This window comes from Tachyglossus aculeatus, chromosome 7 (genome assembly GCF_015852505.1).
Source record: "Tachyglossus aculeatus isolate mTacAcu1 chromosome 7, mTacAcu1.pri, whole genome shotgun sequence".
Classification (NCBI taxonomy): Eukaryota; Metazoa; Chordata; class Mammalia; order Monotremata; family Tachyglossidae; genus Tachyglossus; species Tachyglossus aculeatus.
Window position 1 is genome coordinate 59,070,021 of NC_052072.1, and position 15,205 is coordinate 59,085,225.

A 15,205-nucleotide genomic window follows, 5' to 3' on the forward strand; every position below is an offset into this window, starting at 1 on the left:
GAGCACCCACTGAATGCAGTCACTGTACTAAGCACTTAGGAAGTACTAGCCAAACAAGTAACACATTCCCTGCCCACAAGGAGCTTAAACTCTAATGAGGGAGCCAGACATAAAGGTATTTACAGACTAATCCAGATAAATATCTGAATGTACAAGTGTGCACAGGTTTAAGTGTTGAGGATGGAGCTAACTGATCGATCTGTCAAGCGCTTACTGTGCTAAGCACTTGGGAGAGTCCAACACAACAGATCAGGCAGACATGGTCCCTGCCCTCAAGGAACTTAAAGTCTAAAGGGGGAGACAGACACTAATATAAATCAATAAACTACAGATATGAACTTAAGTACTATGAGGCTGTGGATGTGGTGAGTATGTCAGTACATAAGTGCTAGAGATGGGTTATATGGCTTGGGATGCTGGGAATTAACTGGGGGAAGTATGTTGAAGTTTTCAGGAGAACATTGAATATGGAGAGAGCCCCGTCTTACCTCCTTCCCTTCCCCACAGGACCTGTATATATGTATATATGTTTGTACATATTTATTACTCTATTTATTAATTTATTTTACTTGTACATATCTATTCTATTTATTTTATTTTGTTAATATGTTTGGTTTTGTTCTCTGTCTCCCCCTTCTAGACTGTGAGCCCACTGTTGAGTAGGGACTGTCTCTATATGTTGCCAACTTGGAATTCCCAAGCGCTTAGTACAGTGCTCTGCACACAGTAAGCGCTCAATAAATACGATTGATTGATTTGGGAAGGAAGAAAATTCAGAATAAAGAATGGTGTGAGGGAAGGGATGGAGGCCGAAGAGTTGAGAGGGAAGTAGAGTATAGAAGGTTGATTTAGGAAGATAGAAAAGAGTGAGTTATGGGGGGAACGGAGCAGCCATATAAGACGGAAGGTTGGTGGCAAGCCTTAAGGCCAGTTGTGAAGAGCTTTTGTTAATGGGACCTGGGACATTGGGAGCTGGTAGTGAGTTTTAAGGAGCGAAGATAAGTTTGTCAAGGGGTGCATCAGGAAGATGACTTATCCAGGAGAAGGTTGCTTGAACTGGAGAGGGTAGGAACTGGAGGCAGAAAGAGAGCAATGGGAGGGACGATAGAGGAATCTAGCTGAAAAATGGCCAGAGCTGATACCAATGTTTTAGCTGTTTGGGTGGAGAGAAAGGAATGGATCTGAAAGATGTTGAGGATTTAATAATCTGTGGCTATAGATTGAGCGTAAGAGTTGATGATGATAATGGTATTTATTAAGCGCTTACTGTGAGCCAGGCACTGTACTAAACGCTCGAGTGGATACAAACAAATCGGGTTGGACACAGTCCCTGTCCCACGTAGGCTCACAAACTTAATCACCATTTTATGGGATGAGGGAACTGAGGCCCAGAGAAGTTAAGTTTGAAGGAGAGCGAAAAGTCATGGATGATACTGAGGTTGTGGAGCTTCTGGAAGAGGATGGGTGTTTGTGTTATTGCTTGAAATGGGAGGAGGAGATTTAGAAGGGAAAATAAGCGGTTCATTTGTAGACACTTTAGGTATGAGGTCTCCTGGGGACATCCAAATGGAGATGTTCTGGAGGCAAATGGTGATGTGCCTCAGCAGCGTGGCTCAATGGAAAGAGCACGGACTTTGGAGTCAGAGGTCATGGGTTCAAATCCCGGCTCCGCCACTTAGCTGTGTGACTTTGGGCAAGTCACTTAACTTCTCCGGGCCTCAGTTACCTCATTTGTAAAATGGGGATTCAGACTGTGAAACACCTTGGGACAACCTGATCACCTTGTAACCTCCCCAGTGCTTAGAACAGTGCTTTGCACCTAGTAAACGCTTAGTAAATGCCACTGTTGTTATTATGTGGGATTGCAGGCTAAATGAGAGGACTCCAGGCAGTCAGTCATATTTATTAAGCGCTTTCTGTGTGCAGAGCACTTTACTAAGTGCCTGGGAGAGTACAATATAGCAATAAACAGATGCATTCTCTGCCCACGAGCTTACAGCCTAGAAGGGGCAACACATTAATATAAATAAATTGCAGGTATTATTATTATTATAATGGCATTTATTAAGCACTTACAATGTGCAAAGCACTGTTCTAAGCTCTGGGGAGGCTACAAGATTATCAGGTTGTCCCTCATGGGGCTCGCAGTCTCAATCCCCATTTTACAGATGAGGTAACTGAGGCCCAGAGAAGTGAAGTGACTTGCCCAGAGTCACACAGCTGACAATTGGCGGAGCCGGGATTTGAACCCATGACCTCTGACTCCAAAGCCCGGGCTCTTTCCTACTGAGCCACGCTGCTTCTCTGTGTATGTTCAAAAGTGCTTTGGGGCTGGGAGGGAGAATAAATAAAGGGAGCAAGTCAGGGTAACACAGAAGGGAATGGGAGTAGAGGAATGGAGGGCTTAGTCAGGGAGGGCTTCTTGGAGGAGTCGTGCCTTCCGTAAGGAAGAGTAATTGTCAGTTGTGAGGAGGGAGGGCATTCCAGGCAGGATGTGGGCAAGAGGTCGGCAGCGAGATAGATGAGATGGAGGTACAGTGAGAGGGTTCTCATTAGATAAGTGAAATGTGCCGGCAGAGTTGTAGTAGGAGAGTAGTGGTGAGGTTGGAAGGAGCCAAGTGAGTGAGTGCTTTCAAAGCCGACGACGATGGGTTTAGATTATCAGGCTGCTGTGGGGTGTGCCCTGGCTGGTTTAAGCAGCTTCTGTTGTTCTCTGTTTCAGTGCATTTCCTTGAACATCACTAGGTGCCGGCGTGAAGAATAATGTATCCCTGTTTAGAGGATGCCAATCAAAACTCCTAGCCAAAACTACCCCTACCCATCAGCTGCCAAACAGTCTTCCCTAGAGAGAAACGCTTCTGTCTGATGAAAAGAAGAGAATTGTCTTGGCTGGGTATCTTAGAGCCCGTGGGCCGGGGGAATTGGGTGGGAAGGTTCAGCGGATCCAGAGTAAGGGAGGACAGCCCAAGCCACAGTGGGAATCTCTGAGCTCATTGGAAGGAGGACAATGTTTTAACTTCCCCATCCTCAGGGCTGTTCAGGTCCCATGATGGGAATGTTCATTCATTCAATCGTATTGAGCGCTTACTGTGTGCAGAGCACTGTACTAGGCGCTTGGGAAGTACAAGTTGGCAACATCTAGAAACGGTCCCTACCCAACAGTGGGCTCACAGTCTAGAAGACTAAAATGTTGTCGTCCTGATCCTCGAGGGTGGCAGCTACTGGCTGCTGTTTCCAGTTCCTCACCTTGGGAGATGTTCTAACTCAGCTGCCATTCGTTCAATCATATTCATTCAGGCGTATTCATTGAGCACCTTCTCTGTGCAGAGCACTGTACTAAGTGCTTGGGAGAGTATAATGCAACCATAGACACAATCCCTGCCCATAACGAGCCAACAGTCTCATGTGAGGTATCAGGGCAGTGCCAGGAAGCTTGTTGTGAAAATCAATCAATCACATTTACTGAGTGCTTGCTGCGTGCAGCGCACTATACTAAGTGCTTGAGAGAGAACAGTACAACAGAGTTGGTAGACACGTTCCCTGCCCACAAGGAGCTTACAGCCTAGAAGAGAGCTGAGGTTTGTAGGAGGCAGAAGAAAATGTGCCCCCATAGTGTTATTTTCATACTAAAATGAAGGTCTGTGCTTGATGTTAATTCCAACAGGAGCACCTATCAATCAATCACTCAGTCGTATTTATTGAGTTCTTACTGTGTGCTGAGCGCTGTATTAAGTGCTTGGGAGAGTACAATATGTTTTATTGTACTCTCCCAACCACGTAGTACAGTGCTTTGCACACAGTAAAACTCAATAAATACCATTGATTGATTGCTTAAAAAGAAGGCTCATTATTTCCAGAGAATTACTTTATTCTTCTTATTTTGGATGATCAAAGACATCTTAAGGTTTTAGTGATTAAAATTATTTTATGTGAAGGAGATGACATTTGAGTCCGGGGAATTTTAGAACTTTAGTTTTTTGAGGTTAAGATTTTGTAATAAATGCCTACTTTGCTGAAATCCCAGTTCCAACTAAGTTTATTTTGCATCTTATACTTTATTTGATCTATTATTAAAATACTTAGTACACTCTTGGCTGTTGGAGGCACACCTCCTTTGTTAAAGAGCAACTGTTCCTAGTCTCTGCTGGGAACCTCCAGTAATAACTCATGGGGTCCGATGCAGCTAAGTGGCTATAATTAACAACACCCTCTCCATCTGTTCTCACCCGTTTCTGTTATTAGTCTTCCTCTGAGTCGTTACAAGTTAAGGAGTGTTACGACAAATAATTGGACTCAGACTGCTGGAACATTTGTCTCAAAAAAAAGGATTTCTTGATGTTTGCTCTCGTTTGTGTCCCCATTCATGTTTCATAATGCAAAAAATGACCTTTTGCAGTAATGACTCAAATAGAGATTGGTTTGCATTGGTCCCAAATCCTCCAGGAAACCTGGAAGTGATTCCACAGGGTGCAAGGTTTCCGGAGTATTGGAGTTGCAAGCGCTTTGGAATGTCAGGGTTTTTACCACGAGTTCATAGCTGGTTCAGGTGAAAATGCTAGGCCTTGTGGGTTGAAACAGCCTAAATAAAGAGTAATATTTTAATTGCTGTATCTTTTCCTGAAAAAGCAAATTTTCAAGTCTGAAGAGGTTGACTGTATTTTAAAGAGTATAGTGTCTGTCTACCCCTCTAGACCGCAATCTTGCTGTGGGCAGGGAATATATCTGCTATTTCTGCTATATTTTCCTCTTCCAAGCTCTTTCTGCAGTACTATGTACAGTTATCTGCACATTGTAAGTGCTCAATAAATACCACAGCTTGATTGATTGGTAAGAATTGATACTATTGGGTCAGATTGGTGGTTCATCCCACCCAACATTCTGACTCCAACTTTGGCTAAAGACACTTGGAAGAACCATATAATTATTGCCCTCCTTGATATCACCCTAGTGTTTAGATATATCCCACATTATTTTAAAGAATTGTGGAAGGATTTAAGGGTCCTTCATGCAATGTGATATGCATTAAACCAGTGACCTTCACAGCAGTGAAAGGTTCTCAGACAAGGCAGCACTTTTTCTTGAAGAAAAATTGACAGTCGAAATTCCAAGATGAAGTGAGTGTAAAAAGAAGGTGGCAAAAACTAAGGGCAATTTGATTTTTAAAGAGAAGCAGAGATTTTAGAAATAGAAATCCTCTAATTGATGATTATAAATAAGGAACAGGAACCTGTTTTATGTTTGCTGTAGAGTGATCTGCCAGGTCACTAATTTCCTTGGTTCTACTATTGCTTCTGTAACTTATGTACCCAACATTGTTCTTAAAAAAGCCTTAAGCCCCTGCCCTGCTCCTTCTTCATATCTAGCATCTAAATTCCTTTACCCTGGTATGTAGCCCAAGATGACCTAATTCCTGCTCTGGGTCAGGGAATTTTGTTTCCCTGCACAATAAAACCAAAGTGAAAGAATTTTAGTTTCGAGTTACAAATTCATTCAATCAGCAGATTATAGCAATAGACCCAAGAAGGGATCAGTCAGGCAACTGGATTTGTTGGGCGCTTACTGTGTGCAGAGCACTGTACTAAGCACTTGGGAGAGTACAATAGAGTTGGTAGACACATTCCCTGCCCTCAAGGAGCTTGTAGTCCTGAGGGGTAGGGTAATTAACGGTTGAGAGGTCTGGGTATTAAATAGATCCGAGAGGTTACCTTGTGGAATGTCGAAATTCTCTACTTCATCTTAGGATGAGTAAGCACTTAGAAATCAGAAGGTAAGCTGTAAGCTAAAACTCAATATGTCCAAAATTGAACTCATTTCCCCTCCTAAATCCACTTACCACCTTTTCCATACAGCAGCAGTACCACCATCCTCCCTTAAACTCTTAGGTTTGGCATTAACCTCCCTCTCCCTTAACGCTTTATTCAGTCTGCCCCCAAATTCTGTCTGTTCTGCCTCCAAACATTTCCAGAATCCACTCCCACCCCACTGATCTAGGTACTTATCATATCTTGGTTTGCCTACCACATCAAAGCCTCCTCGCTTATTTCCCTGTCTCCAGTCTCTCCCCTCTCCAGTCTGTACTTCACTGGCTATCTGTATCATTTTGAAAAATGTCATTCTGCTCACATTTTCCCAGTGAACTCTCTCTGAATTTAAGAAATGGCTTGTTTGATGTAGAACACCTTAACTAAAAGTGGTATTCTGAAAAAAGATTTTCCCTGTTGAGGAAATAGAACACGAAGTAGAGATAGTCACTTCTGCGTAGAGTCACCTGTGGGCAGGAAACATGTCAACCAACTCTGTACTCTCCCAGGTGCTTCATATAGTGCTCTGCACATAATAAGCACTCTATAAATGCCATCAATTGATTAAGTGGACAATCTTGATTGAACCTCAGAGCTGGAGGTTCTTCTTCCTCTCCTTCTGCCTTCTGTGTCACCCTGGCCTGCACCCTTTATTCATGCCCCAACCCCCTCAGTCCTTATATACATATCTGTAATTATTTTATGTATTTATATTAATATATGTCTCCCCCTCTGGATTGTAAGCAGATTTTGACAGGGAATGTGTTTGTTATGTCATGTTGTACACCTTCCCTGTCTGCAACGAGCTTACAGTCTAGAGGAGGAGACGGTAATATAAATAAATATTTAATATATATTATTAATATTAATGTATTTATATTAAATATAAATAAATATAAATATAAATAAATGTATGGAATATAAATATGTATGTAAGTGCTGGGAAGGGGGATGAATGAAAGGGAGCAAATTAGGGTGAAGTAGAAGGGAGTAGGAAAAGAGGAAAGGAGAGCTTTGGTCAGGGAAAGCCTGTTGGGGCGTGTGCCTTCAATAAGGCTTTGAAGTTTAGGGAGAGTAATTCTCTGTCGGATATGAGGCGGGAGTGCTTTAAAGCCAATGGTGAAAATTTCTGTTTAATGCTTAGTACAGCGCCTCAGCACTTAGTACATTGCCTGGCACATAGTAAACACTTAACTAATACCATAAAGAAGTGGATTATTATTATGTGGAGATGGATGAGCAACCATTAGAGGTTCTTGAGGAGAGATCTGAAAAATTGTAGAAAGATAATGCAGGCAGCAGAGTGAAGTATGGACTGAAGTGGGGAGAGGCAAGAGGCTGGGAGTTCAGCAAGGAGGCTGATTCAGTAATCCAGGTGGGATACGATGAGTGATTGGATTAATGTGGTAGCAGTATTGATAGAGAGGAAAAGGCGGATTTTAGCAATGTTATGAAGGTGGAACCAACAGGATTTAGTGATGGATTGAATATTTGGGTTGAATGAGAGAAAGGAATCAAGCATAAAGCCAAGGTTATGAGCTTGTGAGAAAGGAAGGATGGTGGTGCCGTTTACAGTGATGGGAAACTGAGGGGGAGGACAGAGTTTGGGTGGGAAGATAAAAAGTTCTGTTTTAGACATGTTAAATTTGAGGCGAAGGGAGGACATTCATTCACTCATTCAGTCATATTTGAGTGCTTACTGTGTGCAAAGCACTGTATTAAGCACTTGGAAAGTACAATTTGGCAAAATATAGAGACAGTCCCTACCTCACAGTCTAGAAGGGGGAGACAGACAGCAAAACAGAACAAGTAGACAGGCGTCAATACCATCAAAATAAATAGAATTATAGATATATACACATCATTGAAAAAATAGAGTAATAAATATGTACAAATATATACAAGTGCTTTGGGGAGGGGAAGGGGATACAGCAGAGGGAGGGAGGAGGAGCAATGGGCAGGAGGATGAGAGGATGTGGGGGGCTCAGTCTGGGAGGCCTCCTGGGGGAGGTGAGCTCTCAGTAGGGCTTTGAAGGGAGGAAGAGAGCTAGTTTGGCGGATGTGTGGAGGGAGGGCATTCCAGGCCAGAGGAAGGACGTGGGCCAGGGGTCGATGGCAGGACAGGCGAGAACGAGGCACAATGAGGTTAGCGGTAGAAGAGCGGAAGGTGCGGGCTGGGCTGTAGAAGGAGAGAAGGGAGGTGAGGTAGGAGGGGGCGAGGTGATGGACAGCCTTGAAGCCGAGAGTGAGGAGTTTTTGCCTGATGTGCAGGTTGATAGGCAATCACTGGAGATTTTTGAGGAAGGGAGTGACATGCCCAGAGCATTTCTGTAGAAAGATAGTCTGGGCAGCAGAGTGAAGTAAGGACATCTAAGTAGAGATCTCTTAAAGGCAGGAGGAAATGTGAAACTGTTGGGAGGGAGAGAGATGATTTGGGAATCGTCCACATAGAGGAAGCAGTTGAAGCCCTGTGAGCAAATGAGTTCTCCAAGGGAGTGGGTATAGATGGAGACTTCCCTATCCTAAAAAACTCTCCCTTGATCCCACAGCTCCCTACAGTTATCGCCCCATCTCCCTCCCACCATTTCTCTCCAAACTCCTTGAGCAAGTTGTCTACACCCGCCGTCTCAAGTTCCTCTCCTCCAGTCCTCTCCTGGACCCCTCCAATCTGGCTTTCTTTCCCTTCACTCCAGAGAAACCTCCATCTCAGAGGTCACAAATGATCTCCTTCTTGCCAAACTCAACGGCCTCTGCTCCGTCTTAATCTTCTTCTACCACCTCTGAGCTGCCTTTGACACTGTCAACCACCCCCTTCTCCTGGAAACATTATCCAAACTCATCTTCACTGAAACTGTCCTCGTCCTTTTCTCATCTCTCTGGCTGCTCATTCTCAGTCCCTTTCATGGGTTCCTCCTCTGCCTTTCCCCTAACTGAGGGAGTCCCTCAAGGTCCAGTTCTGTGTCCCCTTCTATTCTCCATCTACACCCACTCCTTTGGAGAACTCATTCATTCCCATGGCTTCAACTACCACTTCTAAACAGATGATTCCCAATTCTACATCACCAGCCCTGATGTCTCTCCCTCTCTGAAGTTTTTCACTTCCTCCTGCCTACTTGGATATCCTACATTCACCTGAAACTTAACATGTCTAAAGCAGAACTCTCTATCTTCCCAAACAAATCCTGTCCTTTCCCTTATTTTCCCATCATGGTAGACAGCACCACATCCATCCTTCCTCCCAGGACATAGACTGTGAGCCCCATGTGGTACAGGGCACCATGTCTGACCTAATTAACTTGCATCCACCCCCAGTGCTTAGAACAGTGTTTGACACAGTAAGCGCTTTATAAATGCTATTAAAAAGAACATATCATTTAGTGGACACCATAAAAAAGGCATCTTGAGGGAGGCAGGGAGATCTTTGGTGGGGGAGAGTGTCTAGACTGTGAGTCCTACCTGAGTTGGGTAGGGACTGTCTCTATATGTTACCAACTTGTACTTCCTAAGCACTTAGTACAGGGCTCTGCACACAGTAAGCGCTCAATAAATACGATTGATTGATTGATTGATTAAGGGGAGGTTTTGGGACCAGGATGGTGGGAGAATCGAGAGCTAGGTATCCTAGGAGCAAAGAGTGCCAGTGAGTGAAGAGCCCATGTATTAGATGAAGAAAACTGGTGGAAAGCCTTTCCCTACTTTAGTCTATACTTCACGCCGCTGCCCGGATCATCTTTGTGCAGAAACACTCTGGGTATGTTACTCCCCTCGTGAAAAATCTCCAGTGGTTGCCTGTCAACCTGTGCATCAAGCAAAAACTCCTCAGTCTCAGCTTCAAGGCTTTCCATCACCTCACCCCCTCCTACCTCACCTCCCTTCTCTCCGTCTACAGCCCAGCCCACACCCTCAACTCCTCTGCCACTAACCTCCTCACTGGGCCTCATTCTCGCCTGTCCTGCCATCGACCCCCGGCCCACGTCCTCCTCCTGGCCTGGAATGCCCTCCTTCCACACATCCGCCAAGCTAGCTCTCTTCCTCCCTTCGAAGCCCTACTGAGAGCTCACCTCCTCCAAGAGGCCTCCCCAGACTGAGCCCCCTTTTTCCTCTCCTCCTCTTCAACCCCCCCGCCCCGGCCCTTCCTCCTTCCCCTCCCCATAGCACCTGTATATATGTTTGTACAGATTTATTACTCTATTTTACTTGTACATATTTCATATTCTATTCATTTTGTTAATGATGTGCATTTAGCTTTAATTCTATTTGTTCTGATGACTTGACACCTGTCCACATGTTTTGTTTTGTTGTCCATCTCCTCCTCCTAGACTGTGAGCCTGTTGTTGGGTAAGGACTGTCTCTATATGTTACCAACTTGTACTTCCCAAGCGCTTAGTACAGTGGTCTGCACACAGTAAGCGCTCAATAAATGTGATTTAATGAATGGTAAAGAGATTCTGCTCGATGTAGTGATAGAAGGGTGGCTGTTGTAGGTTTTTGAGGAATGGAAAGAATTCAGACTGTTATATAGTATATATGTGTATAGTGTAATATGTATATAGTTAAAGAATGCAACATAGCAAAGCAGAAATACATTCATTGTGTGCAGTAAGTGTATACAATAAGGAGATGTTCCACTAATGAAAATGTTCTCAGAAGCAGAGAGAATATGGTTGAAAATGTGGAAAGAAAAAGACATGCCTACAGAATAGCTCTAATGATTTAGCATTTTCGGTAAAGTTGCCATGCGCTACTGATATTATCTTTATGAAGATTCGCTTACAGTGAGAAAAGTGACTGTCAAAAGGAATCTTGATGTTCCATTTTAAATCCTTTTTCAACTCCTTCAATATATTTATTTTGAAGCTACAGTCCCCAAAATGCATCTTGGAATCTGTAATCCAAGATATGTGCTCCCTCAGTTCACTAGCAAAATACTCAAGGATCTCAATTTGGTTAGCAGTTTCATGATGATTCGGAAGAGAGCTAATTATCCCTGCAGTTCCATCTTAAGCCTTGGAGTTCCAATTTGAATCACCCCAGGTTTACGTCAGTTTTGCAGGTCTGGAACAAGTCTCCCAGCCCTTGAAGCAGTAACCTCAGACCTTTTCAACTTTAAGCTCTGTGTGGGAAAAGAACATGTCTATCATCTTCAATGGTATTCATTGAGCACTTACTGTGTGAAGAGCACTATGCTAAGCACTTGGGAGGGTACAGTAGAACAGAGTTGATCACACAGTAAGCACTCAATAAATACGATTGTTTTTGTGAAGATCTGTAAGCTACCATAGGATACTTGGAATCAGATGTGTGTTTCTGCACCCACGGCCTTCTCCTAATATAATCGTGGCATTTGTTAAGCATGTTCTATGTGCCACATGCTGTAATAAGCCCTGGGGTAGATACGAGGTAATCAGACATCCCATTTGGGGAACACAATATAAAGGTCAACAAGTATTCAAAATCCCCATTTTGCAAATGAGAAAAGTGAGGCATGTTGACCAAGGTCACCCTGCAGGTTCGGATATTGTACTCTCCCAAATGCTTAGCACAGTATCCTGCCTACAGTAAGTGCCCAATCCATACCAGTAATTGATTGATTGAAGTGGTAGATTCAGGTTTAGAACCCAGATTCCCTGGGTTCCCTGAGCAACAGGTTGCTCAACTCCAAATAAATCTAGAGCTTCTAGGTTTCAGTGGAAGCCATTTGCTGGCCAAAGACTGTTGCTCAGAGAGGCCAGATTATAAAGCGACTCTAAGGTAGCATCCAGTTGACTAACAGGTCCTTCACTAGTTCCTCAAGAGACGGGATCTCTTGTTTCCCTAGGCAAAATCCTGCCTCCTTATCTCAAGCAGATAAAGAACAAAATAAGAGTTCAAGCCTTGGTTATTTTCCTTTTTATTCCACATTAGATTGCCGGAAGAGAATCATCCTACCACTTTTTACTGTTCCATGTAAAATAGCTGCCTCTCATCCTGTCGTCATGGGAAACAAAATTATGAATCCTCCCAACCCTAATGCAATTGGCTTTTCTATTTTTTATAGAAAAAGAATTCACTTTCCCAGAAATCAATCTCGTGTGTGTTAGGGGGAGTGAGCTTAGTTTTAATTCTATATAATTTTATTTATTTATATTGATACCTGTTTACCTGTTTTGATGTTTTATATATATATATAAATATATGTATATATATATCTGTAATTCTAATTTTATATATTATGCCCGTTACGTGTTTTGATGTCTGTTTCCCCATCTCTAGACTTGTAAGCCCAGCGTGGGCAGGGATTGTCTCTCTTTATTGCTTAATTGTACCTTCCAAGCGCTTAGTACAGGTGCTCTGCACACAGTAAGTGCTCAATAAATACGACTGAATGAACGAAAGAATTTTTAAAAATGAAGGAAAATACTCATTAAAAAAATTATAGTAAAACCTGGTTTATAACATTACCACTTAGAAAGCAGACCTTGCCATTTCCCGGACCTGCAGAATTCCAGATAGGATGCTAGCTCTGAGTTGTTACCTCTCTGAACGGCATTTGGCTTCAGGATCATTGATTTCTCCACTCCTCAAATAGCATTATAGCCAGTTTCTGTTGTACAAAAACTTTGTAACTTCTGTCCCCAGAGAGTAGTTTAACTATATGTTTGTTTGATCTTGATCATTTTTATTTTCTTTCCAGGGGTGAAAGCATGCTTAGAAAGCAGAATTTGTGAACAAGAAGAATCATTTGAAATTACCGATGGCCCACAGAGAAGTAGACTCAATCGAGAACAACTGGTATTTTCTTTATTAGTATTGATACAGTGCTGCAGTCTTTATGAGTATTGATGAAATGGCTACTGCCCTTTGCCCCAGAAACAGATAACAGAGTTAAAATGGCAATTATTCACTTTTTCAGTCTCTTGTTCTTGCGAGGTGGTCACAGTGACTGGTGAAGTCCAAATGGTAGTAATTCTGCACGATTAATTGGATTTTTGTCATTTGGCACATTCTCATAAACCGTTCAGAATCACAGCAAAGCCTCCGATACCAGGGAGGTGTTTCAAATAAGACTTATAACTGCCACTTGATTAAAGGTTTCTGACCTGCCATGTGTTTCATAGGAGAGGCAGCATGGTGTAGTGGCTAGAGCACGGGCTTGGGTGTGATAAGGTCTTGGGTTCTAATCCTCACTCCACCACTTGTCTGTTGTGTGGCCTTGGGCAACTCACTTCATTTCTCTGTGCCTCAGGTACCTCATCTGTAAAATGAAGATTGAGACTGTGAACCCCATGTGGGACAGGGATTGTGTCCAACCCAATTTACTTGTATGCACCCCAGTGCTTGGCACATAGTAAGAGCTTAACAAATACAATTATTATTAATAATAATAATAAATATTTTACTAGGGACAGTTAATTTCATTTTTAAGGTTTTAAGAAATTATAGTGAACCCTTCAATATTCAGGAACTCCTTCTCCCGGAGGAAATAGAAAGTATGTCTTTACAGAAAGGGCAAGGGAACACTTTTAAGTCAGTATACAGTTTTCATAATCCCAATTATAATGAGTTGATGCTCAGCTAAGCCTAGGTTGTAAAATCCATACTTAATGATGTTCATTCTTGTTTACACTTTGAAAAGTGTTTAATTGAAAAATTACATTTTATGGTTACTAGATTCATAATTCCCCTGGTGCTCTGAGTTGGTGTGACAATGTTTCCTTTTTCCTTCCAGTTGCCAAAACTATTTGACGGCTGCTACTTTTATCTTCTGGGGACTTTTCACCACCCTCCGAAGGAAAAGCTCATAGAGCTGGTCAGAGCAGCCGGAGGCCAGATTCTCAACCGTCAGCCCAAGCCAGACAGCGACGTGACTCAGACCATCAATACTGTCGCCTACCATGCGGAACCCAATTCTGACCAGCAGTTCTGCACACAGTACATCATTTATGATGTATCCTCTAAGTATCACCCAGATAAAATTCGTCAGGGCAAGGTCTGGACGGCCACCTCCAGCTGGTTTCTAGATTGCTTGCTGTCCTTCCAACTGCTTCCCGTTCCCGGATGAATTTCGCTGGAGGAACGGGGCCTCCGCATCAGTCTTGGACACAGCCGTCATGACAGAGCTGTAAGACAGAGCTGCTCGTCTTCATTTGCGTTCTTACAGATGGGTGGGATTGTCTATTTTTCCTCTCACGAGCTTTATAGCTTTAATCTCAATGTCACAGCAATTGCTGGCACTCAATCCAGGTTTCCCATTTGGAAATAGGAACTATAGGGGAGGGATATTTCTAACAAAAAAATGCTAATAGTTTGGCCCATTTGTAAGATTCTTCCTTAGTGATGAATGAATAAAAGTGCTGTTACATCATTAAAAGCGTCTGCACCATTGTTTAGGTAAAGGAGTGTTATCATTATTATTTTCAGCACTTAGCGTTTGCTGTAGTGAAAATCTACACCAACACAGGCAAAGACCTTTCCTGCCATTTAGAAATCAGAGACTTCAGAAAATGTATTCTGTGTGTTAATGAAAATTGGAGGAGACTAATTAGCGTGGATTAATCACCAGTGTTCAATATTTGCGTTTTTTTTTAATTATTTCCTCTTCCTTGAAGAGTACACCTTAGGCTCTTGCGTTTACTTTGATTTTGATTAATTTGAATGTGTTTCCTAATACTTTCTGTTCTGTCTGTATTAAAATCATGACTTTAAATAGTGGTTTTTTTGGAGGCGTTGAAGCAATGAATTTTATACTCGTGACATTCTGAACAGTGTGTAAATCAATCTGATATTGATCGAACGCTTACTGTATGCAGAGCATTATACTAAGTGCTTAGGAAAGTACAGTACAGCAGAGTTGATAAGACATTACCCCTTCCCCACAAGGGTAATTCATATTCATTCATGTCAAATAACGTATTACACTGTGAAATTAATTTTGGAATATCTCTAAAAGTTCTGCATATTGTAGCTGAAGTTTAACAAATGAATATGTATGTAGTTTGAGTTTGGTACGAGTCCAAAAGCAAGTAAAATGCATAGAGCCTGCTTTCTATGTAAAATAGATGCTCTATATAAAGACAAGAAGAGGTGTAATGCAGTGAAAAGAGCTTGGGCCTGGAGGTCAGGACACCTGGGTTCTAATCCCAGCTTGGCCATTGGCCTGCTGTGTGAGCTTGGGCACATCACTCGGCTTCTCCGTGCCCTTTCCTCTCCTTCCAGACTGTAACCAAGTTAATCCAAGCATTTACCTCTCCCACCTTGATTACCTCATCAGTCTCCTCGCTGACCGCCCTGCCTCCTCTCTCTGACCACTCCAGTCCATATTTCACTCTGCTGCCCGGATCATTTTTCTACAGAACTGTTCAGTCCATGTTTCCCCCATTCCTCAAGAACGTCCAGTGGCTGCCCATCCACCTCCGCATTAAACA

The 15,205-nt window shown here is 42.7% G+C and overlaps 1 protein-coding gene across 1 annotated transcript in view; it reads left to right on the forward strand.

Moving 5' to 3' along the window:
* Window positions 1-14,929, forward strand: part of BARD1 (BRCA1 associated RING domain 1) — an 87,359-nt gene extending 72,430 nt beyond the window's left edge. Inside the window, exons 10-11 of the mRNA XM_038749629.1 lie at window positions 12,475-12,572; window positions 13,510-14,929. Of these exons, the coding sequence (XP_038605557.1) occupies window positions 12,475-12,572; window positions 13,510-13,842 (431 nt within the window). The 3' untranslated portion in view covers window positions 13,843-14,929. The remainder of the gene's footprint in view (window positions 1-12,474; window positions 12,573-13,509) is intronic.
* The last annotated feature ends 276 nt before the right edge of the window (window positions 14,930-15,205 follow it).